This window comes from Suncus etruscus, chromosome 9 (genome assembly GCF_024139225.1).
Source record: "Suncus etruscus isolate mSunEtr1 chromosome 9, mSunEtr1.pri.cur, whole genome shotgun sequence".
Taxonomy (NCBI): Eukaryota; Metazoa; Chordata; class Mammalia; order Eulipotyphla; family Soricidae; genus Suncus; species Suncus etruscus.
The window spans coordinates 102,023,554-102,048,338 of NC_064856.1; the positions used below are offsets into that span (position 1 = coordinate 102,023,554).

Consider the following 24,785-nt stretch of genomic DNA (forward strand, 5'->3'; position numbering starts at 1 on the left):
TCTGTAAACTTTAGTATGAAGTGTGTTGCCAAACAGATTCCCTTATTAATACTTACGTTTTTAATTCATTATTGTATTTATACCCATTAAAACCTATCAAATGAACAGAAGCTTCTAGCAGATACTTGAAATGTCAAAATTTGTAAATGTTTATCACAGTGTTCTCATTTGTTAGCTGCCTCTCTAGAAAGAAGCCCTGGAATAAAAATGGTATAAACGCAAAGTTCCCCCAACACATAAATAGTATAAAGATGATCTGACCGCTAACATTTTAATTCAATTTATTTTGGGTAGTTGGGTTCCCATCCAGTGGTATTTAGAAGCTACTTCTGCTAGGCAGTATTTTGAGGACTGAACTAGGGTTGGTTACAGGCGAGGCAAATACTTTAACTCTTTTAAAATCTCTCTCCAACCCTGCATTGTTTTAAAATATTTTTGAGTTTCCACACTGAATGACAGAAATCCAAGTTGCATGGATTTGGAATTAACTGGAAATCAGCTGGAAACAAATGAACTGAAAACAAACTATTGTTTGATAGCTGAATCCTAGACTAGCTATTCTGGGGAATGTAATTCCTGGTTAGAATTTTTCCTAATGTCCCTTTCATCTCATTGTTCCTCAGAGTGTAAATAAGTGGGTTGAGCAGTGGGGTTCCCAAGATATACACCAATGAGATAACTGATCTTGCTTGGGGGTTATAGTTGGAGTTGGGGCGCAGGTACATGAATGCGCAACAGCCATACTGCAGTAGGACCACCAGGAGGTGAGAGGAGCAGGTGGAGAAGACCCGGTGGTGGCTAGATGCAGAGTTGATCTTAAGCACAGCGTTCACAATGAAGATATAGGAGGCGGCAATGAAGAAGAAAAGCACAGCCAGAGTGGCTGCCACCAGCACGGAGTTTTCATGAATGTGACTGTTGGTGCAGACCAGACGCATCACAGGGGGGCACATCGCAGAAGAAGTGCTGGATACCTCGAGCCCGGCAAAAAGGAAAAGAGAAGATGAAGGCCACCAGTTGCAAGGACAAAAACAGGTCCCCAACCACCGGGGCCACCACCAAGCGGACGCAGAGAGTTAAAGTCATGATGAGAGGGTACTGCAAGGGGTGGCAAATGACGGCATAGCGGTCATAGGCTATAGCAGCCAAGAGGAAGCAGTCAGTACTGCCAAATCCAATGAAGAAAATCATCTGGGTAGCACAGGCCAGGAGGCCAACGGTCTTCTCTAACGGCAGCATTTTATAACGTACAAAGGGGCAGTGGTTCAATGTGAAAACAGTTTTTGAAATTAAATGACATGGTTTGAATAATTCCATCTCCTGATTCTGTAAAGGTATATAACATATAATATTTGAGAACATGTAGGGATAATAATGCTAGTTCACTCCAGGGTTATTGTGAGGTTTAAATGAGAGCATGAAATAAAAATATCTTTCCTGAACTATAAAATACTTTTCCTAAAATATAATTCCTAATCCATCATAAAATATACAAATAACATAGAACCATCATTATTAATTACAAGTTAGGGCCTGGACTTTCTTGTTTTTAAGGACACTTCTTTTTCATGTAACCAACCTGGGTTTAATTCCTGGAATTCTACCTGGCCCTTTGGGCCCCACCAGGAGTGACTTCTGTGTGCAGAGCCAGGAACAAAGCCCTGAGTCTAGCCAAGTGTGACCCCAAACACAATCAAAACAAAAAATCCAACAGTAATTTTCAGAATTTAGACACTGTCAAAATTTGTGATTTCTATATATGTATCAGGGAGCTCTTCAAGATGCAAAGTCTTGGGGGGTGGGTAGGGCTTCTGAATATTCTGGTATCATTGTCTGCTTCTCCACCATCTCTGAACTTTTTTTTAGTTAGGACCTGAATATATTTTTTAGTGGCTGGAAAATTACTAACCATGCTAAGTTTCTTGCCTTTCATGCAGCTGACATGATTCTATTTCCAGCACCATTATGGTGCTGAGATCTCTGAGCAGAGTCAGAGTTAATTTTTTTCCCCTTTCACAAGACAGACCATCCTCCAATATTTAGATTTTGCTTTTCAGGAGTTGGACTCTGGAGTGGCACTCAGAATCATTTGCTACACATCTGGCAGTGCTCTGAAGGCCATGTCATGTGATGCTGGGGTATAACATGGGGTCCTGTGGGTACCAGCCTTTAAAAGTGGTTACTTACTCTCATCAGTGACACTTAAGTGAATATTTAAAATATGTGACTTTATATCTTGACTATCCTGAAGTCTTTTACTTATTTCCAATTAAGTTCTAAGCACTGCATGCAACAGTAATCAAAATGACAGGTTTATGCCCCAGTGGTTATATGTACTAATGAGAGCCTGTATTAATTAAAGAAAATAAAATGGTATATAAATATGTTATGTAACTATATGGATATGTATTACGAAACTGTGATTTTTTCCCCTTTTTTATTTAAACAACTTTATTACATACATGATTGTGTTTGGATTTCAGTCATATAAAGAACACCACCCATCAACAGTGCAACATTCCCATCACCAATGTCCCAAATCTCCCTCCTCCCCACCCAAACCCTGCCTGTACTCTAGACAGGCTTTCTTTTTCCCTCGTACATTCTCTTTATTAGGATAGCTCAAAACATAGTTATTTCTCTAACTAAACTCATGCCTGTTTGTGGTAAGCTTCATGAGGTTAGCTGGAACTTCCAGCTCTTTTTTCTTTCGTGTCTGAAAGTTATTATTGCAAGAATGTCTTTCATTTTTCTTAAAACCCATAGATGAGTGAGACCATTCTGTGTCTTTATCTCTCTCTCTGACTTATTTCACTCAGCATAATAGATTACATGTACATCCAGTATAGGAAAATTTCATGACTTCTTCTCTCCTGATGGCTGCATAATATTCCATTGTGTATATGTACCACAGTTTCTTTAGCCATTCATCTGTTAAAGGGTATCTTGGCTGTTTCCAGAGTCTTGCTATGGTAAATAGTGCTGCAATGAATATAGGTGTAAGGAAGGGATTTCTGTATTGTATTTTTGTGTTCGTAGGGTATATTCCTAGGAGTGGTATAGCTGGATTGTATGGGAGCTCGATTTCCAGTTTTTGGAGGAATCTCTATATTGCTTTGCATAAAGGTTGAACTAGACGGCATTCCCACCAGCAGTGGATAAGAGTTCCTTTCTCTCCACATCCCCATCAACACTGCTTGTTCTCATTCTTTGTGATGTGTGCCAATCTCTGGGGTGTGAGGTGGTATCTCATCGTTGTTTTGATTTACATCTCCCTGATGATTAGTGATGTGGAGCATTTTTTCATGTGTCTTTTGGCCATGCGTATTTCTTCTTTGTCAAAGTGTCTGTTCATTTCTTCTCCCCATTTTTTGATGGGATTAGATGTTTTTTCTTGTAAAGTTCTGTCAGTGCCTTGTATATTTTGGAGATTATCCCCTTGTCTGATGGGTATTGGGTGAATAGTTTCTCCCACTCAGTGGGTGGCTCTTGTATCCTGGGCGCTATTTCTTTTGAGGTGCAGAAGATTCTCAGTTTAATATATTCCTATCTGTTAATCTCTGCTTTCACTTGTTTGGAGAGTGCAGTTTCCTCTTTGAAGATGCCTTTAGTCTCAATGTCCTGGAGTGTTTTACCTATGTGTTGTTCTATATATCTTATGATTTCGGGTCTGATATCGAGGTCTTTCATCCATTTGGATTTAACCTTTGTACATGATGTTAGCTGGGGGTCTAAGTTCAATTTTTTGCAAATGGCTATCCAGTTGTGTCAACACCACTTGTTGAAGAGGCTTTCTTTGCTCCATTTAGGATTTCTTGCTCCTTTATCAAAAATTAGGTGATTGTATGTCTGGGGAACATTCTCTGAGTACTCAAGCCTATTCCACTGATCTGAGGGCCTGTCTTCCAGTACCATGCTGTTTTGATAACTATTGCTTTGTAGAACAGTTTAAAGTTGGGGAAAGTAATTTCTCCCATATTCTTTTTACCAGTGATTGCTTTAGCTATTCTAGTGTGTTTATTGTTCCAAATGAATTTCAAAAGTGCCTGATCCACTACTTTGAAGAATGTCACGGGTTTCTTTAGAGGGATCACATTAAATCTGTACAATGCTTTGGGGATTTTTGCCATTTTGATTATGTTAATCCTGCTAATTCATGAGCAGGGTATGCACTTCCATATCCGCGTGTCCTCTCTTATTTCTTGGTGCAGAGTTTTATAATTTTCTTTGTATAGGTCCTTCACATTTTTAGTCAAGTTGATTCCAAGATATTTGAGTTTGTGTGGCACTACTGTGAATGGGGTCATTTTCTTAATACCCATTTCTTCCTTAATACTATTGGTGTATAGAAAGGCCATTGATTTTTGTATGTTAATTTTGTAGCCTGCCACCTTGCTATATGAGCCTATTGTTTCTAGAAGCTTTTTGGTAGTCTTTAGGGTTTTCTAAGTAGAGTATCATGTCATCTGCAAACAGCGAGAGCTTGACTTCTTCCTTTCCTATCTGGATTCCCTTGATATCTTTTTCTTGCCTAATCGCTATAGCGAGTACTTCCAGTGCTATGTTGAATAGGAGTGGTGAGAGAGGACAGCCTTGTCTTGTGCCAGAATTTAGAGGGAAGGCTTTTAGTTTTTCTCCTTTGAGGATAATATTTGCCACTGGCTTGTAGTAGATGACCTTAACTATATTGAGAAAGGTTCCTTCCATTCCCATCTTGCTGAGAGTTTTGATCAAGAATGGGTGTTGGACCTTAACAAATGCTTTGCATCTATTGATACGATCATGTGATTTTTATTTTTGTTGTTGTTGATGTTGTGTATTATGTTGATAGATTTATGGATGTTAAACCATCCTTGCATTCCTGGAATGAAATCTACTTGATCATAGTGGATGATCTTCTTAATGAGGCATTGAATCCTATTTCCCAGGATTTTGTTGAGGAACTTTGCATCTGCATTCATCAGCGATATTGGTCTGTAATTTTCTTTTTTGGTAGCATCTCTCTCTGGTTTAGGTATCAAGGTGATGTTGGCTTCATAAAAGCTATTTGGAAGTGTTTTCGTTTGTTCAATTTCATGCAAGAGTCTTGCCAGGATTGGTAGTAGTTCCTTTTGAAAGTTTGAAAGAATTCTTTAGTGAATCCATCTGGGCCTGGACTTTTGTTTTTCGGCAGATATTTGATTACCATTTTAATTTCTTCGATAGTGATGGGGGTGTTTAGATATGCTACATCCTCTTCCTTCAACCGTGGAAGATTACAAGAGTCCAAAAATTTATCCATATTTCCAGGTTCTCATTTTTAGTGGCATAAAGTTTTTCAAAGTAGTTTCTGATTACCCTTTGAATCTCTGCCATATCTCTCCTTTTTCATTCCTAATACGAGTTATGAAGTTTCTCGCTCTCTCTTTCTTTGTTAGTTTTGCAAGTGGTCTATCAATCTTGTTTATTTTTTCAAAGAACCAACTTCTGCTTTTGTTGATCTTTCGAATTGTTTTTTTTGGGTTTCCACTTTGTTGATTTCTGCTCTCAACTTTGTTATATTCTTCTGTCTCCCTATTTTTGGGTTCTTTTGTTGAGCTCTTTCTAGTTCTATGAGCTGCGTCATTAAGCTACTCAGGTAAGGCCCTTCTTCCTTCCTGATGTGTGCTTGCAAAGCTATAAATTTTCCTCTTAGTACTGCCTTTTCTGTGTCCTATAAGTTCTGATAGTTTGTGTCTTTATTGTCATTTGTTTCCATGAACCTTTTGATTTCCTCCTTGATTTCATCTCAGACACACTGGTTATTCAGTATGATGCTGTTTAACTTCCAGGTGTTAAAGTTTTTCTTCTGTGTCCCTTTGGAATTCACAAATAATTTCAGAGCCTTGTGGTCAGTGTAGGTAGCCTGCAATATTTCTATCCTCTTGATATTATGGAGGTATGTTTTATGTGCCAGCATGTAGTCTATCCTGGAGAATGTCCCATGTAAATTGGAGAAGAATGTGTATCCAGGTTTCTGAGGATGGAGTGTCCTATATATATGCACTAGTCCTCTTTCTTCCATTTCTCTCCTCAGGTCTAGTATATTCTTGTTGGGTTTCAGTCTGGTTGACCTATCCAGTGTTGACAAAGCCATGTTGAGGTCCCAGACAATTATTGTGTTGTTATTGATATTATTTTTCAGATTTGTCAACAATTGTATTAAATATTTTGCTGGCCCCTCATTCGGTACATATATGTTCAGGAGAGTGATTTCTTCCTGCTCTGCATACCCCTTGATTAATATAAAATGTCCATCTTTTCCATTACAACCTTCCTGAGTATAAAGTTTGCATTATCTGATATTAGTATGGCCACTCCAGCTTTTTATGGGTGTTGTTTGCTTGGATAATTTTCCTCCAGCCTTTTATTTTGAGTCTATGTTTGTTCTGACTATTCAGGTGCGTTTCTTGTAGGCAGCAGAGGGTTGGATTGAGTTTTTTGATCCATCTAGCCACTCTGTGTCTCTTAACTGGTGCATTTAGTCCATTGACATTGTGAGAAAAAAATTGTCCTTGGATTTAATGCCATCTTTATATCAAAATTTGGTGTGTGTTTTGGTTAGTCTTGTCTTAAATTAGGTTTTTCCATGTTTCTCTTAAGACTGGCTTTGAGTCTGCAAAGTTTCTGAGCTGTTTTTTGTCTGTGAAACCATGTATTCTTCCGTCAAACTGGAAAGTAAGTTTTACTGGGTACAGTATTCTAGGTGAAGCATTTATTTCATTCAGTCTTGTCACAATATCCCACCACTGCTTTCTGGCTTTGTGTGTTTATTGTGACAGGTCTGCTGTAAATCTCAAGGACGCTCCCTTGAATGTAATTTCCCTTTTTGATCTTGCTGTTTTCAGAATTCTGTCTCTCTATCTGTGGGATTCATCACTGTGACTAGGATGTGTCTTGGGGTATTTTTTCTGGGGTCTCTTTTGGTTGGTACTCTTCGAGCATGCAGGATTTGATCATATATATTCTTTAACTCTGGAAGTTTCTCTTTAATGATGTTCTTGACTGTTTATTCTTCCTGGAAATTTTCTTCCTGGGTCTCTGGGACTCCAATGATTCTTAAGTTGTTTCTGTTGAGCTTATCATAGACTTCTATTTTTATCTGTTCCCATTCTTTGACTAATTTTTCCATTGTCTGTTCATTTGCTTTAAGTTTTTTTCCAATCTCTCCCGCTGTATGGAATTGTTATTTATCTCATCTTCCACAGCACTAATTCTATTATCAGCTTCTGTTGCCCTGTCCCAGAGCTTATCCATTTTTCACTCACTTCGTTTACTGAGTTTTTCAGGCCTGTTAGTTGACATGTTATTTCAGTTTGGAGTTTTGTGATTTCTTTCTTCATATTTTTTTGTTCTTATTAGTGTTCTACTTAACTCGATCCATGGTTTCTTTGAGTTCTTTGAACATCGTCCATATTGTTTGTCTAAAGTCCTTATCTGAGAGGTTGATTAGTTGGTTGGTCATTATCTGGTCATCGGAATTGTCATCTTCATTCTCTATGTCTGATGCTGGCCTGCGTTGTTTCCCCATTGTCACACTTGTATTGTGGGTTTTTCTGTGTTGGGGTGGTATTCATTGGCTAAATGATATACGCAGCCACACTCCTCTGGCTCGGCTCTTTCTGAGTGGGTCGACTTGCCTCCAAGGGAGGGGAGTCCTCCCTGGATGAAGCCTCTCACAGGATCAAATCTTAGGCCTGAGCATGCAGCAGAGAAGACAGTCTGGAGAGAAATGCTGGGCTTCAGTGATCCAGCACCTTTCTTAGTGTTATTTTTTCTTCTTGTTGCGATGGTGTTCTTTCTTTAGAAAGAGCGCATGCTGCATAGTGAAGTGGAGCGGCCTAGCTCTTCTGGAGCCTCTTTTCGGTCCACTCCCAAGAGTTTCACACGACAGGACAGGAGACAGATACACACAGGCAGCACTAACAATTTTTCACAGTTGGGCCCCACTGGGCAGGCGTAGTTCCATAGATTTTGCCAGCCTGACGTCACAAACAGGGGACCTGGTTTCTGCAAATTACTGCTTATAGCCGGTTTTCACGTTATGAAGCAACTCCTTGGCGTTCCCACCCTAGAATGAGCTTCAGGGAGAGCGAGTTTTCTGGAGCCTCTTTTCAGCCCACTCCCAAGGGTTTCACGTGACAGGACAGGAGACAGACACACACAGGCAGCACTCACAATTTTTCACATTCGAGCCCCACTGGGCAGGTGTAGTTTCGCGGATTTTCTCAGCCTGATGTCACAAACAGGGGACCTGGCTTCTGCAAAGTACTGCTTATAGCTGGTTTTCACATTATGGAGCAGTTCCTTGGCGTTCCCGCCCTAGAATGAGCTTCTGAGAGTGAGTTTACTGGAGCCTCTTTTCAGCCCACTCCCAAAGTTTCACGTGACAGGACAGGAGACAGACACACAGGCAGCACTCACAATTTTTCACAGTCAGGCCCCACTGGGCAGCCGTAGTTTCGTAGATTTTCTCAGCCTCACAAAACTGTGATTAATATTATATATGATGTGGCTTTCCCACAGTTTTTGATTAGGGGATTTTAAAATGGAAATAGTAGAGAAAGCCCAATTTAAGCCTTGATCTGGACATGGAAATTATTAGTAAGTAAGAGAACAGAGTAGTAAGGTCCCTAATCTAAATAGATAAAAGAGTATTTTTAATGGTTCAAGTAGTAATTTATTATAGCAACATATAAATTTGCTATTCTAAATTGTAATTACCTATGCTGTACAGAAGAGAGATAAAATAATATGTTTGCATAATTTCTAGAAATCAGACTCACATTTCCTGAAAGCTCAGCCATCCATCTCATTGCCTCTAAGTAAAAGCCCACACTATAGCCTGTCTTCGTATTACCTGTCCAACCAACCTACTTGGCAAGAATGTTATGGGAAGTATTATTCATACGCATTCTGAAAATTCAAAAAGCAAAGGACAGAACAACTCTCTGTCTAGTTATCACTGAGCAAAGAATTGCATTGGCAAGTGTGGGAAGATAAGATCTCAATTTATTATTACACTATTATTATAATAGCATCATAATTAACTTCTGGCAGCATTATATTCTCACATTACTTAAGGTTTCTCATATTAAAATATATGAGTAATAATATGTATTTAATGGAGTTGAGATTAAGTATTTGGACTACTTCATTTGGTAGATTGTTTCTATCAGAACAAACGTTATCTCTTCCTGTCCTTCTAATTTTTGAGATGAAATTCATATCTTTGCTTCATAGTACATAAAAATAAAGCCCTTGATAAGTACAATGTATTTTTATTAATCTTTAAATTTTATCTATTTTATAGTAGCCATTTCCACAGTATTTTTTAAGATTGAGACTTGTTGTTCCCAGTCTACTCAGAAAATATTTGGCTTACAAGTAAAATCAGAGAAGCACAGTATCTCATGGACTGAACAAATTCAGAAATCCCGAAGGATCTGTTTATGAAACCATCACTCACTTTCCTAATGCAGGAAAACTGAGGTCCTTCTGTGTTGTAAATCTAGGAAGTAGAAAAAGCCTTTATTTTTTGCCATGCGTTAAGAGGGAGAAAGGTATATACTAACTAGGTAAACCTACCTTCAGGAAGAAAGACAAAGGCAATATCTAAGTAGCCTTTTTAGTTATTTTTTTATGAAAAACAGAACTAAGCCGGTGTTATGGTATATAATAGAGAGAGAATCCATGATTCTAGAGAGACTCTCCAGTGGGACTGCGATTTTATATAACCCTCCTAAGGAAAAGCATGGAAGGAATAAATTGCCTTGCTATCTAGAGTCTTACCTCATATATTCCTTCGCCCAAAAGTAGATAGCCCAGTTATTGTGGATCATGTCTTCATTGCCACATAATTAGTCCAAACTAAAAGTGTGTTTCTGTGTGTTCTTTTCATGACTGAAACCCAACCACAATCATGTTTGAAATCAAGGTATTTAAATGACGTATCAAAAATAAATATTATGGCCACCAGTCCCAGGTGTAGAAAGGCGTATGGCTGAGTGAATGAGTTGAGTGGCCAAACCTGTTCACTGCCGGTTCCAGGTGCAGGAAGGCAGGCAGGCCGAGTGAGCTGTGGACCGGACCTGTTTGCTGCCAGTCCCAGGTGCAGGAAGGTGGCCGGGCTGAGTGAGTGGAGGGGCCCGACCTGTTCTCAGCTGGTCCCAGGTGCAGGAAGGCAGGCAGGCCTAGTGAGTTGAGGGACCAGACCTGTTCGCTGCCAGTCCCAGGTACAGAAGGCACGTGGGCTGAGTGAGTGAGTGGAGGGGCCGAACCTGTTTGCAGCTGGTCCCAGGTGCAGGAAGGTGGCCAGGCAAAGTGAGTTGAGGGGCTGGACCTGTTCGCAGCCGGTCCCAATGCAGGAAGATGGGCAGGCGGAGTGAAGGAGTGAAGGGTTCCTAGATCAGAACACTGCTGATCCGAGGTGGTGGAATAGGGGTGAGCGATCTAGGCACAGCTGAGCCTTACTCCACTGTGGCAAGGACTTGAACTGAACTGTCTGGCAGGAAGAGGAGGAGGACAGAACAACTCAGACTTTACTGGAGGTTGGAAGATGGTCCAAATCTTAGCAACCTCAGCCAACATATATTCCTACAGCCGTATCCCAGAGAAGGTACCCAAGACACAGGTGGCAAAGTGGGCTAAAATTGGAAGGTACTACACTCTAAGTCACATCAATAAATGCAAAGAAATATGGGTAAACTAAGGAGAAACCTAACATCTGGAGATACGGAGAGCAACCCTAGCAAGTTTACAAGTCCACCAAAATGCACAGATTCATTGAAGAAGATATAAAAGCAGCCATGAGAAAGGAAATGGAAGACATTATAAAGAAAATGAAAAAAAAAACACTAGCCACCGAATAAAAGAAATCCATGCATGAACAAATCAGCCAAATTAAGAAGAACTGTCAAAGAACATGAGAGATTCCATACAAAGGGAATTAAAGGTTATAAAAAACACTGTAACAAGCCATATGAGCAGGATTGCACAATTAGAGAAACACATTGAAGAACTCGAAGGAAAACTGTAAACAAAAAAAAGACCAAGAAACCAACAAGGAAATAAAAGGGAAAGCACTGGAAGGAAAAGTATAGTATCTAATGAACAAGGATGAAAGAAATAACCTAAGAATTGTGAATATACTAGAAGGGGAGTATATAGGGAAAGGGGAAGAACAAGTAGTCAGGGAAATAATAATAGAAAACTTTCCCACCCTCTGAAAAGAAGATTCAATATAAATCCAGGAAGTGAAGAGTCCCTAATAATACAGACCCTAAAAAACCAACACCAAGATGTATAGTAACCCAAATGGCAAAAAAAAAAAACAAACAACAACAAAAAAAACCCAAAACAAAACAAAACAAAGAGAAAGATGATCTCTTTAAAGCAATAAGGGAGGAAAAACCCTCAAATAAAAAGGAAGGGACATAAAGATCAAACCAGATCTCCCATTTGAAATAATTCAAGCAAGAAGACAGTGAAATAACATTTTTTTTTTTTTTTTTGGTTTTTGGGCCACACCCGGTGACGCTCAGGAGTTACTCCTGGCTATGCGCTCAGAAGCCACTCCTGGCTTCGGGGACCATATGGGACACCGGGGGATCGAACAGCGGTCTGTCCTAGGCTAGCGCTGGCAAGGCAGGCACCTTACCTCTAGCGCCACCACCCGGCCCAGAAATAACAAATTTAAATGCCTGAATGAAAGAAATTTCCAAGCTAGGGTCCAATATCCAGCAAAACTCTCATTCATATTGGAGGGCAGACTAAAAACATTCTCAAACAAAAACAAACTTGCATTATTTGCACAAACAAAACCGATCCTAAACGACCTACTCAGAGACGAATTACTCAATACAAACCCCTGATTGTAACAACAACCACCTACACAACACAATTGAACAACACTCCTCTCTGTCAATAATCTCCCTAAATGTTAACAGACTAAACTCTCTCATTAAGAGACACATAGTAGAGAACTGGATTAGAAAACAGAAACCGGACTTCTGCTGCTTACAAGAAACATACCTACAACTATAGGACAAGCATAGGCTTAGAATAAAAGGATGAAAATGAATTATTCAGGCTAATGGAAAACAAAAAAGAGCAGGGACAGCCATTTTTATATCAGACCAAATTACATTCAACCTCAAGAAAATGATCATAGAAAAAGAGGGTCACTACTTACTAATCAGGGGAACACTAAATCAAGAGGTACTAACCCTGGTCAATATTTATGCACCTAACATAGAGCCAGCAAAATATGTAAGGCAACTGCTTGCAAACCTGGAGAAACACATGAGGGGAAATGTGATAATAGTAGGAGATCTCAATACTCCACTATCACCACTGGACAGATCCACCAAACAGAAAATTAACAAAAAAATACGAGCCCTGAATGAAAAATTAGAAGATCTAGGGCTAATAGACTTATAAATGACCCTCCATCCCCAGAAAGCAGAATACACATTCTTCTCAAGCTCACATGGAACCTTCTCCTGAATAGACCATGTCCTAGGATACAAATTTTACCTTTATAAGACCACAAATGTAAGGATTATTAGAAGCACCCTATCAGAACACTATGCAATAGAGGTCAAAATTGACTACAAGAAGAAGCAATGGAGAAAAACCAATACCTGGATATTAAACAACATGCTGCTCAACAACAGCTGGATCAAAGAGCAAATCAAGGAAGAAATAAAAAGATTCCTTGAGACAAACGATAATGAAGAGACAACCTGTCAAAATTTTTGGGACACAGCAAAAGCAGCAATTAGGGGGGAACTCATAGCAATACAAGCCTATGTCAAGAAATAGGAAAATGACAAAATAAATAATTTAAAGGATCACCTCAAGGAATTGGAACAATAGCAGGGAAGAAATGCAACCACATCCAGAAGGCAAGAAATAATAAAAACCAGAGCAAAAATAAACAACATAGAAACTAAGAAAACAATACAAACAATCAATGAGACCAGGAGTTGGTTTTTTTGAAAAAATAAACAAAATAGACAAACCACTGGCAAAACTCATGATAAAAAGAGGAAAAACACTCAAATTAGTAGGATCACAAAAAAGGGGAGAGTTACAATAAAACCCCAAGAAATACAACATATCATGAGATCATATTATGAACAACTATACTCAATTAGGCTAGAGAACCCAATAGAAATCGACAAATTCCTGAACAAATACCATCTTCTGAGACTAGATAAGGAAGACCTAGAAAGCCTAAACAGATCAATCACTTCAGAGGAAATTGAAGATGTAATTAAGAAACTCCCTAAGAACAAAAGTCCAGGTCCAGATGGATTTACAGGTGAATTCTATCAAACATTTCGAGAAGACTTACTACCACTCTTCTACTTCTTCCAAACCATAAAAAAAAAAAAAACAGGAATCCTCTCCAACTCCTTTTATGAGGCTAATATCACACTCATTCCCAAAGATGGCAAAGACACCACCAGGAAAGAAAACTACAGATCAATCTCACTAATGAACATAGATGCAAAGATTCTCAACAAAATTTTAGCGAACCGAATTCAGCACTTTATCAAGAAGATCATATATCATGACCAAGTGGGTTTCATCCCAGGAATGCAAGGTTGGTTCAACATATGCAAATCAATCAACATCATACATCACATCAACAAGAAAGACAAAAATCACATGATCATATCAATTGATGCAGAGAAGGCGTTTGAGAAAATCCACACTCTTTCATATTGAAAACACTCAGCAAAATAGGGTTAGAAGGAACCTTCCTCAAGATAGTTACAGCTATCTATGAAAAGCCTACAACCAACATTATCTTTAATGGCAAAAAACTAGAAGCATTTCCACTAAAGTCAGGAACTAGGCAAGGCTGCCCACTCTCTCCACTCTTATTCAACATAGTATTAAAAGTCCTAGCACTAGCAACCTGACAAGAGATGGAAATCAAAGGAATCAAAATTGGGAAAGAGGAACTCAAACTATCTCTTTTTGCAGATGACATGATGATATACATCGAAAAACCTAAAGAGTCCACATTAAAACTCTTAGAAACAATTAACCAATACAGCAAAGTGGCTGGCTACAAAGTCAATACACAAAAGACAGTAGCGTTTCTCTATACAAATAACGAAGTTGAGGAGAGAAAGATTAAAAATACAACTCTATTTAAAATAGTATAAAAATATAAGGTACCTAAGAATCAACCTTACAAGGAAGCGAAGGACCTATACCAGAGAAAATTCAAAAAAATCCAGAAAGAAATTGAAGAGGATCTAAGGAAATGGAAGAACATCCCATGCTCATGGGTAGGTAGAATCAACATAGTCAAAATGACTATCCTACCAAAACTACTATATAGATTTAATGCAATCCCGATCCAAATTCAGACATCATTCTTTAAAGAATTAGAACAATCAATCATAAAGTTCATCTGGAACCACAAAATACCCAGGATAGCCAAACACATATTGTAAAACAAGAAGCTGGGAGCATGGTACTCAAACAAAGACAGAACCTCAGACCAGTGGGTTAGAACAGAATTTCCAGATATAGACCCCCAGATATACAGTCAACTAATATTTGACAAAAGAGCCAAAAACTTGAAATAGAACAAAGGAAGTCTCTTCAACAAATGGTGTTGGTACAACTGGAAAACCACATGTAAGAAATTGAAGATTGACCTATACCTCACTCCTCATACAAAAGTCAACTCAAAATGGATCAAAGCCTTAAAATCAGACCCGAATCTATAGTTTATTGAGAATAAAATAGGTGGAACACTCTAAGACCTATATAGCAAAAAGGTCTTCTAGGATGGAGCACCAATGGCAAGAACTTAAGCATCAAACATAAACAAACGGGAGTATGTCAAACTAAAAAGTTTCTGCATGGCGAAAGTAACCCAACTTAACACAAGAAGACAGTTAACTGAATGGGAAAAAAATCTTTTCACTCAACGTATCAGATAAAGGGCTGATATCCAGAATATACAAAACACTCAAAAAGATGAGCTCCCCAAAATCAAATAAAGCCATAAAAAATGGGGAGACGAAATGAATAGACACTTCTCTGAGGAAGACCGAAAGATGGCCAACAAACACATGAAAACATGCTCCTTCACTCATAATCAGAGAAATCCAAATCAAAACAACAATGAGGTACCACCTTACACCAGTTAGAATGGCTCACATCAAAAATAATGGGAACAGTCTCTGTTGGCGGGGATGTGGTATGAAAGGCACTCTCATCCACTGCTGGTGGGAATGCCCTCTAGTCCAACCCCTATGTAGAACAGTGTGGAGAGTGCTGAAGGAACTCAGAATTGAGCTGCAATTTGACTCAGAAACTGCTCTCCTAGGTATCTACCCCCAAGTTGGAAGGCCATTCATCCCAAAGTATGTGTGCATTCCACTATTTATCGCAGCACTTAGTATAATAGCTAAGTGTTGGGACCGACCTTGATGTCCAACAACAGATGAGTAGATCATTAAGATGTGATATCTATATACAATGGAATACCATATAGCTGCCACAAATGATACATCATAGACTTTGCAGCAATGTGGATGGACCTAGAATTTATTCCAGGGGTCCTCAAACTTTTTAAATAGGGGGCCAGTTCACTGTACCTCAGACCATTGGAGGGTCTGACTATAGTAAAAACAAAACTTATGAACGAATTCTTATGCTCACTGCATATATCTTATTTTGCAATGAAGAAACAAAACAGATATAAATACAATATGTGGCCTGTGGGCCATAGTTTGAGGACCACTGTAAGTAAGCAAGAAGATGAAAGATAAATACAGAATGATAGCACTATTATGAAGCACCTAGAACATACACATATATACAATTAATACTCAATGATCAAAGCACGGGGTTTAACTGGGTAGAAACTCCAAACACTATAACAGTCAACATATACTGGGGAGTAGTGCCCAAATCACATGAAAGTTGAACAACACAAACTCTTGACTACACATTATACCACAAAGAAACCAGCAACAGCAAAAAAAGCAGTGTAGAAAGAACAGGTATGTAATCAGCCTTTTACTACAAAGGCCCATAATAATCTCTTAGGAACCTTATACTGGAATACAGGTAAAGAGTACCATGGGAAATCACTGACTCCAATGGAAGCATTTCAAAATAATATGTTTTAATGCCTTAATCTTACTATATTTAAAATAAACTCTCAGCTTTTGTCCACAGCGTTCTTGGATACAAAGGGTGGACAACCTAAATGGCACCTCGAGACTCAGTCCCACGAGATAGCATATCCAGCTTGGGTTATGAAAATGTCTTGATAAAACTCGTTAACATACCCTTTATTTCTAAGTTATACCTTCTTTTAGGACCTGAAGTACGTGACCAGCCAGACCACCGAAGCAGCAACTGTGACCTACAGATTTATACTATAGGGCCTACTCACTGAACACATTCAAGCAAACTAATATACCTTTGCTCTTTTCTCCTCTCTTCACACTACTTATTTTTTTCTTCTTTTTAATCTTATTTTCTCCTTTTCTGCCTCTTCCATATACTTTCCCCTTTCCCCCCTTTAGAAATCTGACTATCCCTTCACCCCTCTATCTCATCCAGATTTCCCACCTATTAAAACTCTTCATCCTCAGTTCTTAATCTATTAGGCATCAAGACTGACCTCCTACCCCAAAGAACCAGTACTCATCACCCAAGCAAAGGGACACCCACTCAAACACACACCTCGTCCCTGGCAAGAAAAAACAACCAACACCCCTGCTGACTCTTGCTGTGTGGCCCTCCTTACCAACTCGTCCGAACGTGGACTGTTGCTTGATTCCGGACTTAGCTCTAAAAGGATTCCCAATGCAAGAACTCTACCCAAGACCTCCCTGCCACAATATTTTGCCAATCTCAAGAAGGTCAGGTTATGTGATGAAAAGGTGCCTGGGAACCCACACTCAAGAAAATCTCAAAATACAATGGGGAAAACTATAGTTCCAACATAAGTAGAGGACCTGTATAACACTACCTCATTACCTGCTCTTCCCCAAATATAAGGTAGTCTCCTGCATCACTTTGTTCCTTTAATTACTTTTTTATTTCATTTTTTAATTAAAGAAAACTTTTTTAAACTTTTTTCTTAAAATATATATGGGAGCACATATATTTTTATTTCTATTTTATCTTTTTTGTGTATGTGACTTGTTTCTGTTTTCTTCTCTTTCCACCCCCAAATTAACTGGCAATATAACATAGCACCATTTCTTCCTACAAAGGCACACTAAAAAACAGGGGGAAAAAACCTACAAAGGCACACTAAAAAACAAGCTCTTATCTACCAAGGATAAGAACTCATACTTTTTTACAATACGGGGATATCTCCCACCTTGAAAATATGTCATGTGGACCCAACTTAGACCCCAGGTGATTAGACACCATCCGTCCAGCCTTGAACCCTGGTTGATGGGGGATGAAGCTACGTGGCCATGGCCTAAGAATAAAGGCCTCCATCCTTCTCCATCCAGCTCCATCGCTAATTATTTAATTCCCTCGTTAATTATTTAATGCAACAACTGGCGCCCGAACAGGGACTCAAACCACTAAAGGTGATTGAATTCAAAGCAACAGATTGCTAAGTAACCGCTGAGCTAAAGCCAGTCCTGCCCAGAGGGGAAAAGAGGCAGCTGCAATCAGCAAAGAACTCCAACCCTGTGGCAGAAAAGCGGCAAAAAGTGCCTGATCCAGCCCAAAGCAGGGAGCCTAGGATCTGCCCTCCAAATCAGAAAGGTAAAACATCACCAGTGGACTGGCTGCGGGACCTGGGACCACATGATCAACAACAGCGCAAGCAAACTGTCTGTGTGGCCTGGGATGGCAGAGAAAAATCCCTCCATCCATCCACCTCCATCCAGCACCATCGTTAATTATTTAATTCTACAGTGAAGATCAAGGTCGTGAGCTGCAGGGACAGGAAGAGTGCCAGGCCCAGGGCACCCGTCACCATCTGCACACACAGCCTCTGGGTCATGATGAGCGTGTAGTGCAGCGGGTGGCAGATGGCCACATAGCGATCATAAGCCATGACTGCCAAGAGGAAGCAGTCGGTGCTGCCAAAGGTGATGAAGAAGAACATTTGGGCCCCACAGCCCGCCAGTGGAATGGGCTTCTGGGCCCCCAAGATATTGGCAAGCATCAGGGGCACCACCACGGTGGTGTAGCAGATTTCTAGCAAAGACAGATTGCATAGGAAGAAATACATGGGGATGAGGAGGGAGCTGTGGGTGCAGACCACTGTGATGATGGCCATGTTGCCGCACAGGATCATCAGGTAGAGGAGGAGGAAGAGAAGGAAGAGGAGAACCTGGAATTCAGGGACCGAGGTGAAGGCTTGGAACACAAACTCAGTGGGGCCAGATTGGTTGAACTTGGGGCTCTGGGCACCATGGCATCCTGCAAGACAAGATCAGACAGAGAAGGGCTCGGAACTGTCTGCATCAAAACACATCAGGGATTTAGAATTTTGACTTGGATTCAGGACAACCTCGCCCACATTTCTAAGAGTGAGTCCTGTGTCCCATCCAGCACAGCACTGGAAGAATGAATGGGAATGAATAGATATAAATGGGAATGAATGGGAATGAATGGATAAAATCTCGTGCGGTATATTTTTTGTACTGTAAATAGTCTTTAGACAGGGGACAGAGACTCATTGGAATTGTTTCTGGAGACTAAGTGGTATGACTTTTGCATTTCTTTTAAATATATTTTTCAATTCCACACTGTTTTATTTAGCTGCCTATTTTCATCTACTGTAGGTAAGCTCATGTGTTTTACAACTGTGATGATAGTTCTGTCTCCGTGCACACAGTTACCTCATTTTGGTATTTATATATATTTAATTTGTTTACTTATTTTTGGTTTGGGGGGGACACACACAATAGTCTTTAGACAGGGGCTACTCCTGGTTTTGTGCTCAGGAATTACTCCTGTCTTTATTCAGGGGACCATATAGGATGGAATCCTGGTTAGTCACAATCAAGGCCAATGCCCTACCTACTATTCTCTCTAGCCCTTCAGACTTTGATACTTTAAATTCAAATATCAAAGTCTAAATTTTTACTTGTGTTTCATTATTTTAAAATGTATATATATTTTCAAATGGACACATGGATTCATTTCTTTTTTCTTTTTTGTGAACAGGCTATCCTGCATATATATACATATATATATATATATATATATATATATATATATATATATATATATATATATATATATATATAGCTTATTTATTTTCTACAGTTTAAGCACATATATTCTCTTCTAAGTTACAGAACACAATAACTTATTCATCAGTTGCTCACTTTTTTACTCCCTTGCCTTAATTTTAAACAAAATTAGGTCAGTGCCTTTTATTGCAATCATATTTGATATATTCCTTATGTATTTCCTTTCATGTGAATGTTTTTTTTTCTAAATTGACAACCATGAGTGTACACTTTAGTACCCGGAGAAATTCATGAAAGAGAATCGCTACCTAGGCAAGTAAAAATTAAAGTGGCACTATGTTAGGTAAGAAAAGATAAAAGGGTACTAAAAACAAAATAGAGTAGAAGTCTGTATTGAACAAGTGGTCCAATAAAAATTTTGTAAGCAACTTGGAAAAGAAAAATTCCTATAAGTTATAGATTTCTGGATTGAACTAACATAAAAATCTAAGAAACAGTATTTTCAAAGTTATAAGAAAAATCACATACTTTGAAAGCATTCTACACCCAGACTTTAGCAATTAATGTTCAAAAGCAAAAGAAACAATAGCATCAAGAGACCCAAACCTCAACAAGCTATACACAAAAGGGACCTGCTTCAATAGCAGTGCAGAGGGCAAAGTTTGGAGGCATGGCATGTATGCTGGGAACAGGGGCAGAGGGAGATCAACACTGGTGGTGGGAATGGTTCTAATTCACTGTCACTCTGTACCTTAAATATAATTGTGAAAGACTTAAAATTCATATTAGTCTCAATAAAAATGGAAAAAAAAGCAAAAAGCAGAGGAATAAATTCTCTTATTTACAGAGTCTTAGAAAATACATCGTTCTAAATACACTTAAAAAATTCCCTAACACAGGGAAGTATTGGTGAGTTAGAAAAATAGCATTGTGAGTTAGGCACCATGTATGTTCCCTTAAACCTACTCCTTTTGCCAGGAGGAAAACTTAAACACTACAGGAAGGGGAGAACCAAAAATAAGTAAATAATTATAATACATTGGGCTATTGACACTTTGAAGGTGGATGTGACATGGTAACTTATTTCAAAGAGGTATGAAATTGAACCCCTATATATATAATCTTGTTAGCTAACATTACTTCCATAAAATGTCAAAAATGTTTTGTGATCTAAGTGATTAAGTAGAATACATAATTTAATATAGGAGAATTGTGATACAAAATTTAATCATGAAGTGATTCCCGACTGTGAGTGTTGCCTGTGTGTGTTTTTTCACTGTCCTGTCTCCGAAACTTCTTGGCAGTGGGCCGAAAAGGGCCCAGAAAAATAGCACTCCCAGAGGTTCACCCAAGAGTCGGAGTGCCAAAGAACTATGTTGGACCATGAAAACCGGCTATCCGCAGTATTCTGCAGAAAGGAAGGTCGCCTGTTTGTGACGTCAGGCTGGGAAAATCTACGCCTGCCCAGTGATTCCCGACTGTGAGTGTTGCCTGTGTGTGTTTTTCCACTGTCCTGTCCCCGAAACCTCTTGGGAGTGGGCCGAAAAGGGCCCAGAAAAAAACACTTCCAGAGGCTCAGGGATCAAATGGAATGCCAGAGATCAAACCTGATTCGCCATGTGCAAGGCAAATGCCCTATCTGCTGTGATATAACTTAGGTCCCTCTACATAAAATTTTTGACAGGAATGTACTTCACAGTTTGCAATACACTGAAGAAAAAACTTATATATCTAAATATTAATGATCAGAAATGCATAAATAAATTATGGTTATTTATGGGAAGAGACATTGCAATGTAGTATATAGTCTTCAAAGTTATTCATTTAATAATGATATATTAATATACTTAATATGACCAGGAATATTTATAAAAATATAATATAAAACATGTTAATCATTATAACCCATATAAAAATTATATCTATTCACAATATAGAAAAGCACACCTCAAAATATTGCTAGGTATTATGGGTTGGTGAGGCTGTAGATCTGTTTTGTTTGTAGCTTGTGCATCTCTTGCGATGCTATAATAAATTACAAATTTTCTTTATTCTTTGGCATTTTAACATAATGTTAAACAGGTATTGGCATTGTGGGAAGGGAGGATGGTAAGAATTAATCACATGACACTGTTTAGAATGGCACACACAGCAGTGCATGGGGGTCACTCCAGGCTCTGCACTCTGGAATCACTCTTAGTGGGTTTAGGGGGACCATATGGGATGCTAGAGATCGAACTCAGATTGGCTGTGTGCAAGGCAAGTGCCCTACCTGCTGAACCATCGCTCCAACCTAATCTCATAATTATTAGATATGGGTTTGAAACTTAGTCCCCTCCCTCATTTGCTAGCTAACTTTTATGTTAAGCATGTTATTTGATAAGTGTGATTACAGTTGTGAATATGGAACATGATCAGGCTTATTTGCATATTTCAAATATATTATATTGCATATTTCAAATATATAATATGCCCAGGATATACCAGATGTCCAATAACCATAACTTCCTGCTCTCATTTTTCTCAATATGGGGAATTCCTTTGGATATTTACCCTTCGATTCTTATGTTTTCCAGAGTGGATAATAAAGTTCCTTTAGAGTTGTATCTTCCTATCTCTGTTTTTCTAAACCTTGAATAAAAAAAGATTAAAAAGATAAAGAAGACATTTTAATAAACAAGTATTAGATTTAATTTAAGTAAACTAATTGTAATTAAAAGATAATCAAAATAAGAGACTTGGGAAAACATTGAAAATTGATTTTGTCGGGGCCAGTGAGGTGGTGCTAGAGGTAAGCTGTCTGCTTTGCAAGCACTAGCCAAGGAAGAACCACGGTTCGATCCCCCGGCATCCCATATGGTCCCCCCAAGCCAGGGGCGATTTCTGAGCACTTAGCCAGTAGTAACCCCTGAGCATCAAATGGATGTGTCCGAAAAAAAGAAAAGAAAAGAAAAGAAAACAAAACAAAAAAACAAAAGAAAATTGATTTTGTCTTAATATATGAACATCAAATGAGCAACATGGATATAATCAAAATTTGTTGCAAAATATGCTTAGTTGGCAGATAGAACATGTAATAATCGAAGCCTGATGTTTGCCATGACAAATCACAATTGGGTAATTTTTAAAAATAAGTACCATATTTGCCGGCGTATAAGATGACCCCCTAATTTTGCAGTTAAAACATAGGTTTAGGCCTATTATCGCTGTATCAGACAGAATGTTCCTGTGCTGCAACTGTATATACCACAGTGAGCCAATCACAACAAGCAAAGGTTCAAAGGTTCTACTGTAATAGACTCCCTCTCTGACTCTGGCCAATCTGAGCAGGCTTTTGACAGTGTAGATTAGGATACAGAACATTGTCTAATTTGCATGCATAAAAAGCCTGCTTGGATTGGCTGAGTTAGAGAGGCAGTCCGAGAAGCCTTGCAGTGATTGGTGCAGGATCGAGTTGGAAAATTCGTTTTGTGGCAATATTCAGACAATTTTTGTTTAGCGGCATATTGAAACATTTTTCGGGATATACTCGGTGTATAAGACAACCCTCGATTTTCGGTTGACATTTTTTTTGTTTCAAAAGTCGTCTTATATGCCGGAAAATACGGTATCCATATACAAGATAAGATTATACCCTAATAAAAAACCAAACATACCATGTTTGTATTTATAATTCAGGGCTTCCTACTCCAATGGTCACTTTTAAAGATTTTTTATTTACTAGGGTAAATGAGTAAGTTGCATTATTCAAACTATTTTTGCAGTTTCACGGGATTATTTTCAAAGACTGTTATTTTCTTGGATATCACCAATTATAAAATATATTCATTTTTGAGATACCTATGCCTTATTTCTCTTCAAAATTGACAAAACTTAATATACTGAGAAGGCACATTTTGCAATACAGCATTGGTTAGGTTTCTATTGTATCAGAAATATATATTGATTCTACTTTTTACAAAATATAAGAATAAATGTAATGGATTATTTTAGATGCATGGAGAAAATATTATGACACTTTGTATGTGCTTAAATTTTTATCCACATTATTTATTTGATATTCATAGTTAAATCTTCTATTATTCATATTCAGTTCACCTTGCGGTAACCTGTCATGGATACAAATGAAATATGAGGATTTTAACAATTTCACCTGTCTAGAAGGTTGAGAAGCTGATTGTATTGAATCTTTTTAAAAATGAATGTCTTAAACTTCACCACAGTTTAGTTAGAGAAATAACTACATTGACAATTATGACAGTGCTAGAGAAAGAGAGAAATAGAATGGGGAGGAGGGAAATGGAGGCATTGGTGGTAAGAATGTTGCACTGGTGAGGGGGGTGTCCTTTTATATAACTGAAACCCAAATACAAATGTTTGTAATCGTGATGCTTAAATAAAGATATTAATAAAAAATGCATGTCTGATTTCATGACCAATCATGCCTGTCTTATTTAATGACTCTGAAATTTTATCTGAGTCTACATCATCCTATCATATGCTGTAAGGCATTCACAGCTTTATTTATTTTTTTATTTTTTGGAGGGGGCATACTTGGTGTGCCCTGGTGATGCTCAGGGATTGCTCCTGGCTCTGCACTCAGAAATTGCTCCTGGCTTGGGGGACCATATGGGACTCTAGGGGATCGAACCACGTCTGTCCTAGCTCAGCCATGTGGAAGGCAAATGCCCTACTGCGACCACCCAAACCTGCCCGCAGGGACGGGGGTCGCCAGTTATTTGTGGGTCATGAAGAGGACTTAACCTGTAAAAGAATTGGGGAGGGGAACAGACAGGACTCAAGACAAGAATCTGATCAAGAGTGCTTATTGCAAAGTTCACAGAACTTATGTACCAAGCCACAAAGAGGCAGGGGGGTGGGCCTGCCGAAAGAAATGTGTAACATGAAGGCATTTACCTTTAAAACATTTACAATTACCCAATGTTCTTATTAAACATAAAGTTAAACCTCGGTCTTAACTCATGCTTGAAAGGTCAACAGGAACAAGGCTGGCAACATAGTTTAGCAAACCTCCTCAGGCATCCTGTTAGGTAGCACAATTTGTGCTAACTTTTTCTTGATTTTTTTACTCATTTCCCAAGCCCCAGGGTGGGAAGCCTCGAAGCAGCTATACCAGGAAGTTCTGCAAAGCAGCAGTAGAAGCAGACCAAGGGTGTGGGGCTGTCAGGTCCCTGACACCCTACCTTTGCTCCAACACTCTGGCCCAACCGTTTCATTTCTTTATCACCAGTTCATGAACATCCATTCATTACTCTTAGTTTTCTATTATATTCCTCAAAGTTGTTATTAAATGACCTTTTTTGTCATCACTATATACGTTGTCATCACTATCTACAGAATTCACATTTTTGTTGTTCCTCGGGGATACTGATGCTCCGACACTCAACTCCTAATAATGACAATTGAACAACTATTTTAATCAAGGCCATATTTAACATCCACAAGAGGTTCTGCCTTCCTCACCTCTATATCACTACCACAATCAATTGGATTTCACTGAACTAAATTATTTTATAGGTATAACTC

The 24,785-nt window shown here is 38.7% G+C and overlaps 2 protein-coding genes across 2 annotated transcripts in view; both read right to left on the reverse strand.

The window, feature by feature from the left end:
• The window catches only part of SSRP1 (structure specific recognition protein 1), a 1,220,984-nt gene that overhangs the window by 981,980 nt on the left and 214,219 nt on the right, over nucleotides 1–24,785 (reverse strand). The window lies entirely within an intron of this gene.
• Nucleotides 552–24,688, reverse strand: LOC126018720 (olfactory receptor 10Q1-like). The gene is given in 4 exon segments (XM_049780817.1): nucleotides 552–947; nucleotides 949–995; nucleotides 17,947–18,433; nucleotides 24,668–24,688. Coding segments are annotated over 4 exon segments (951 nt in total).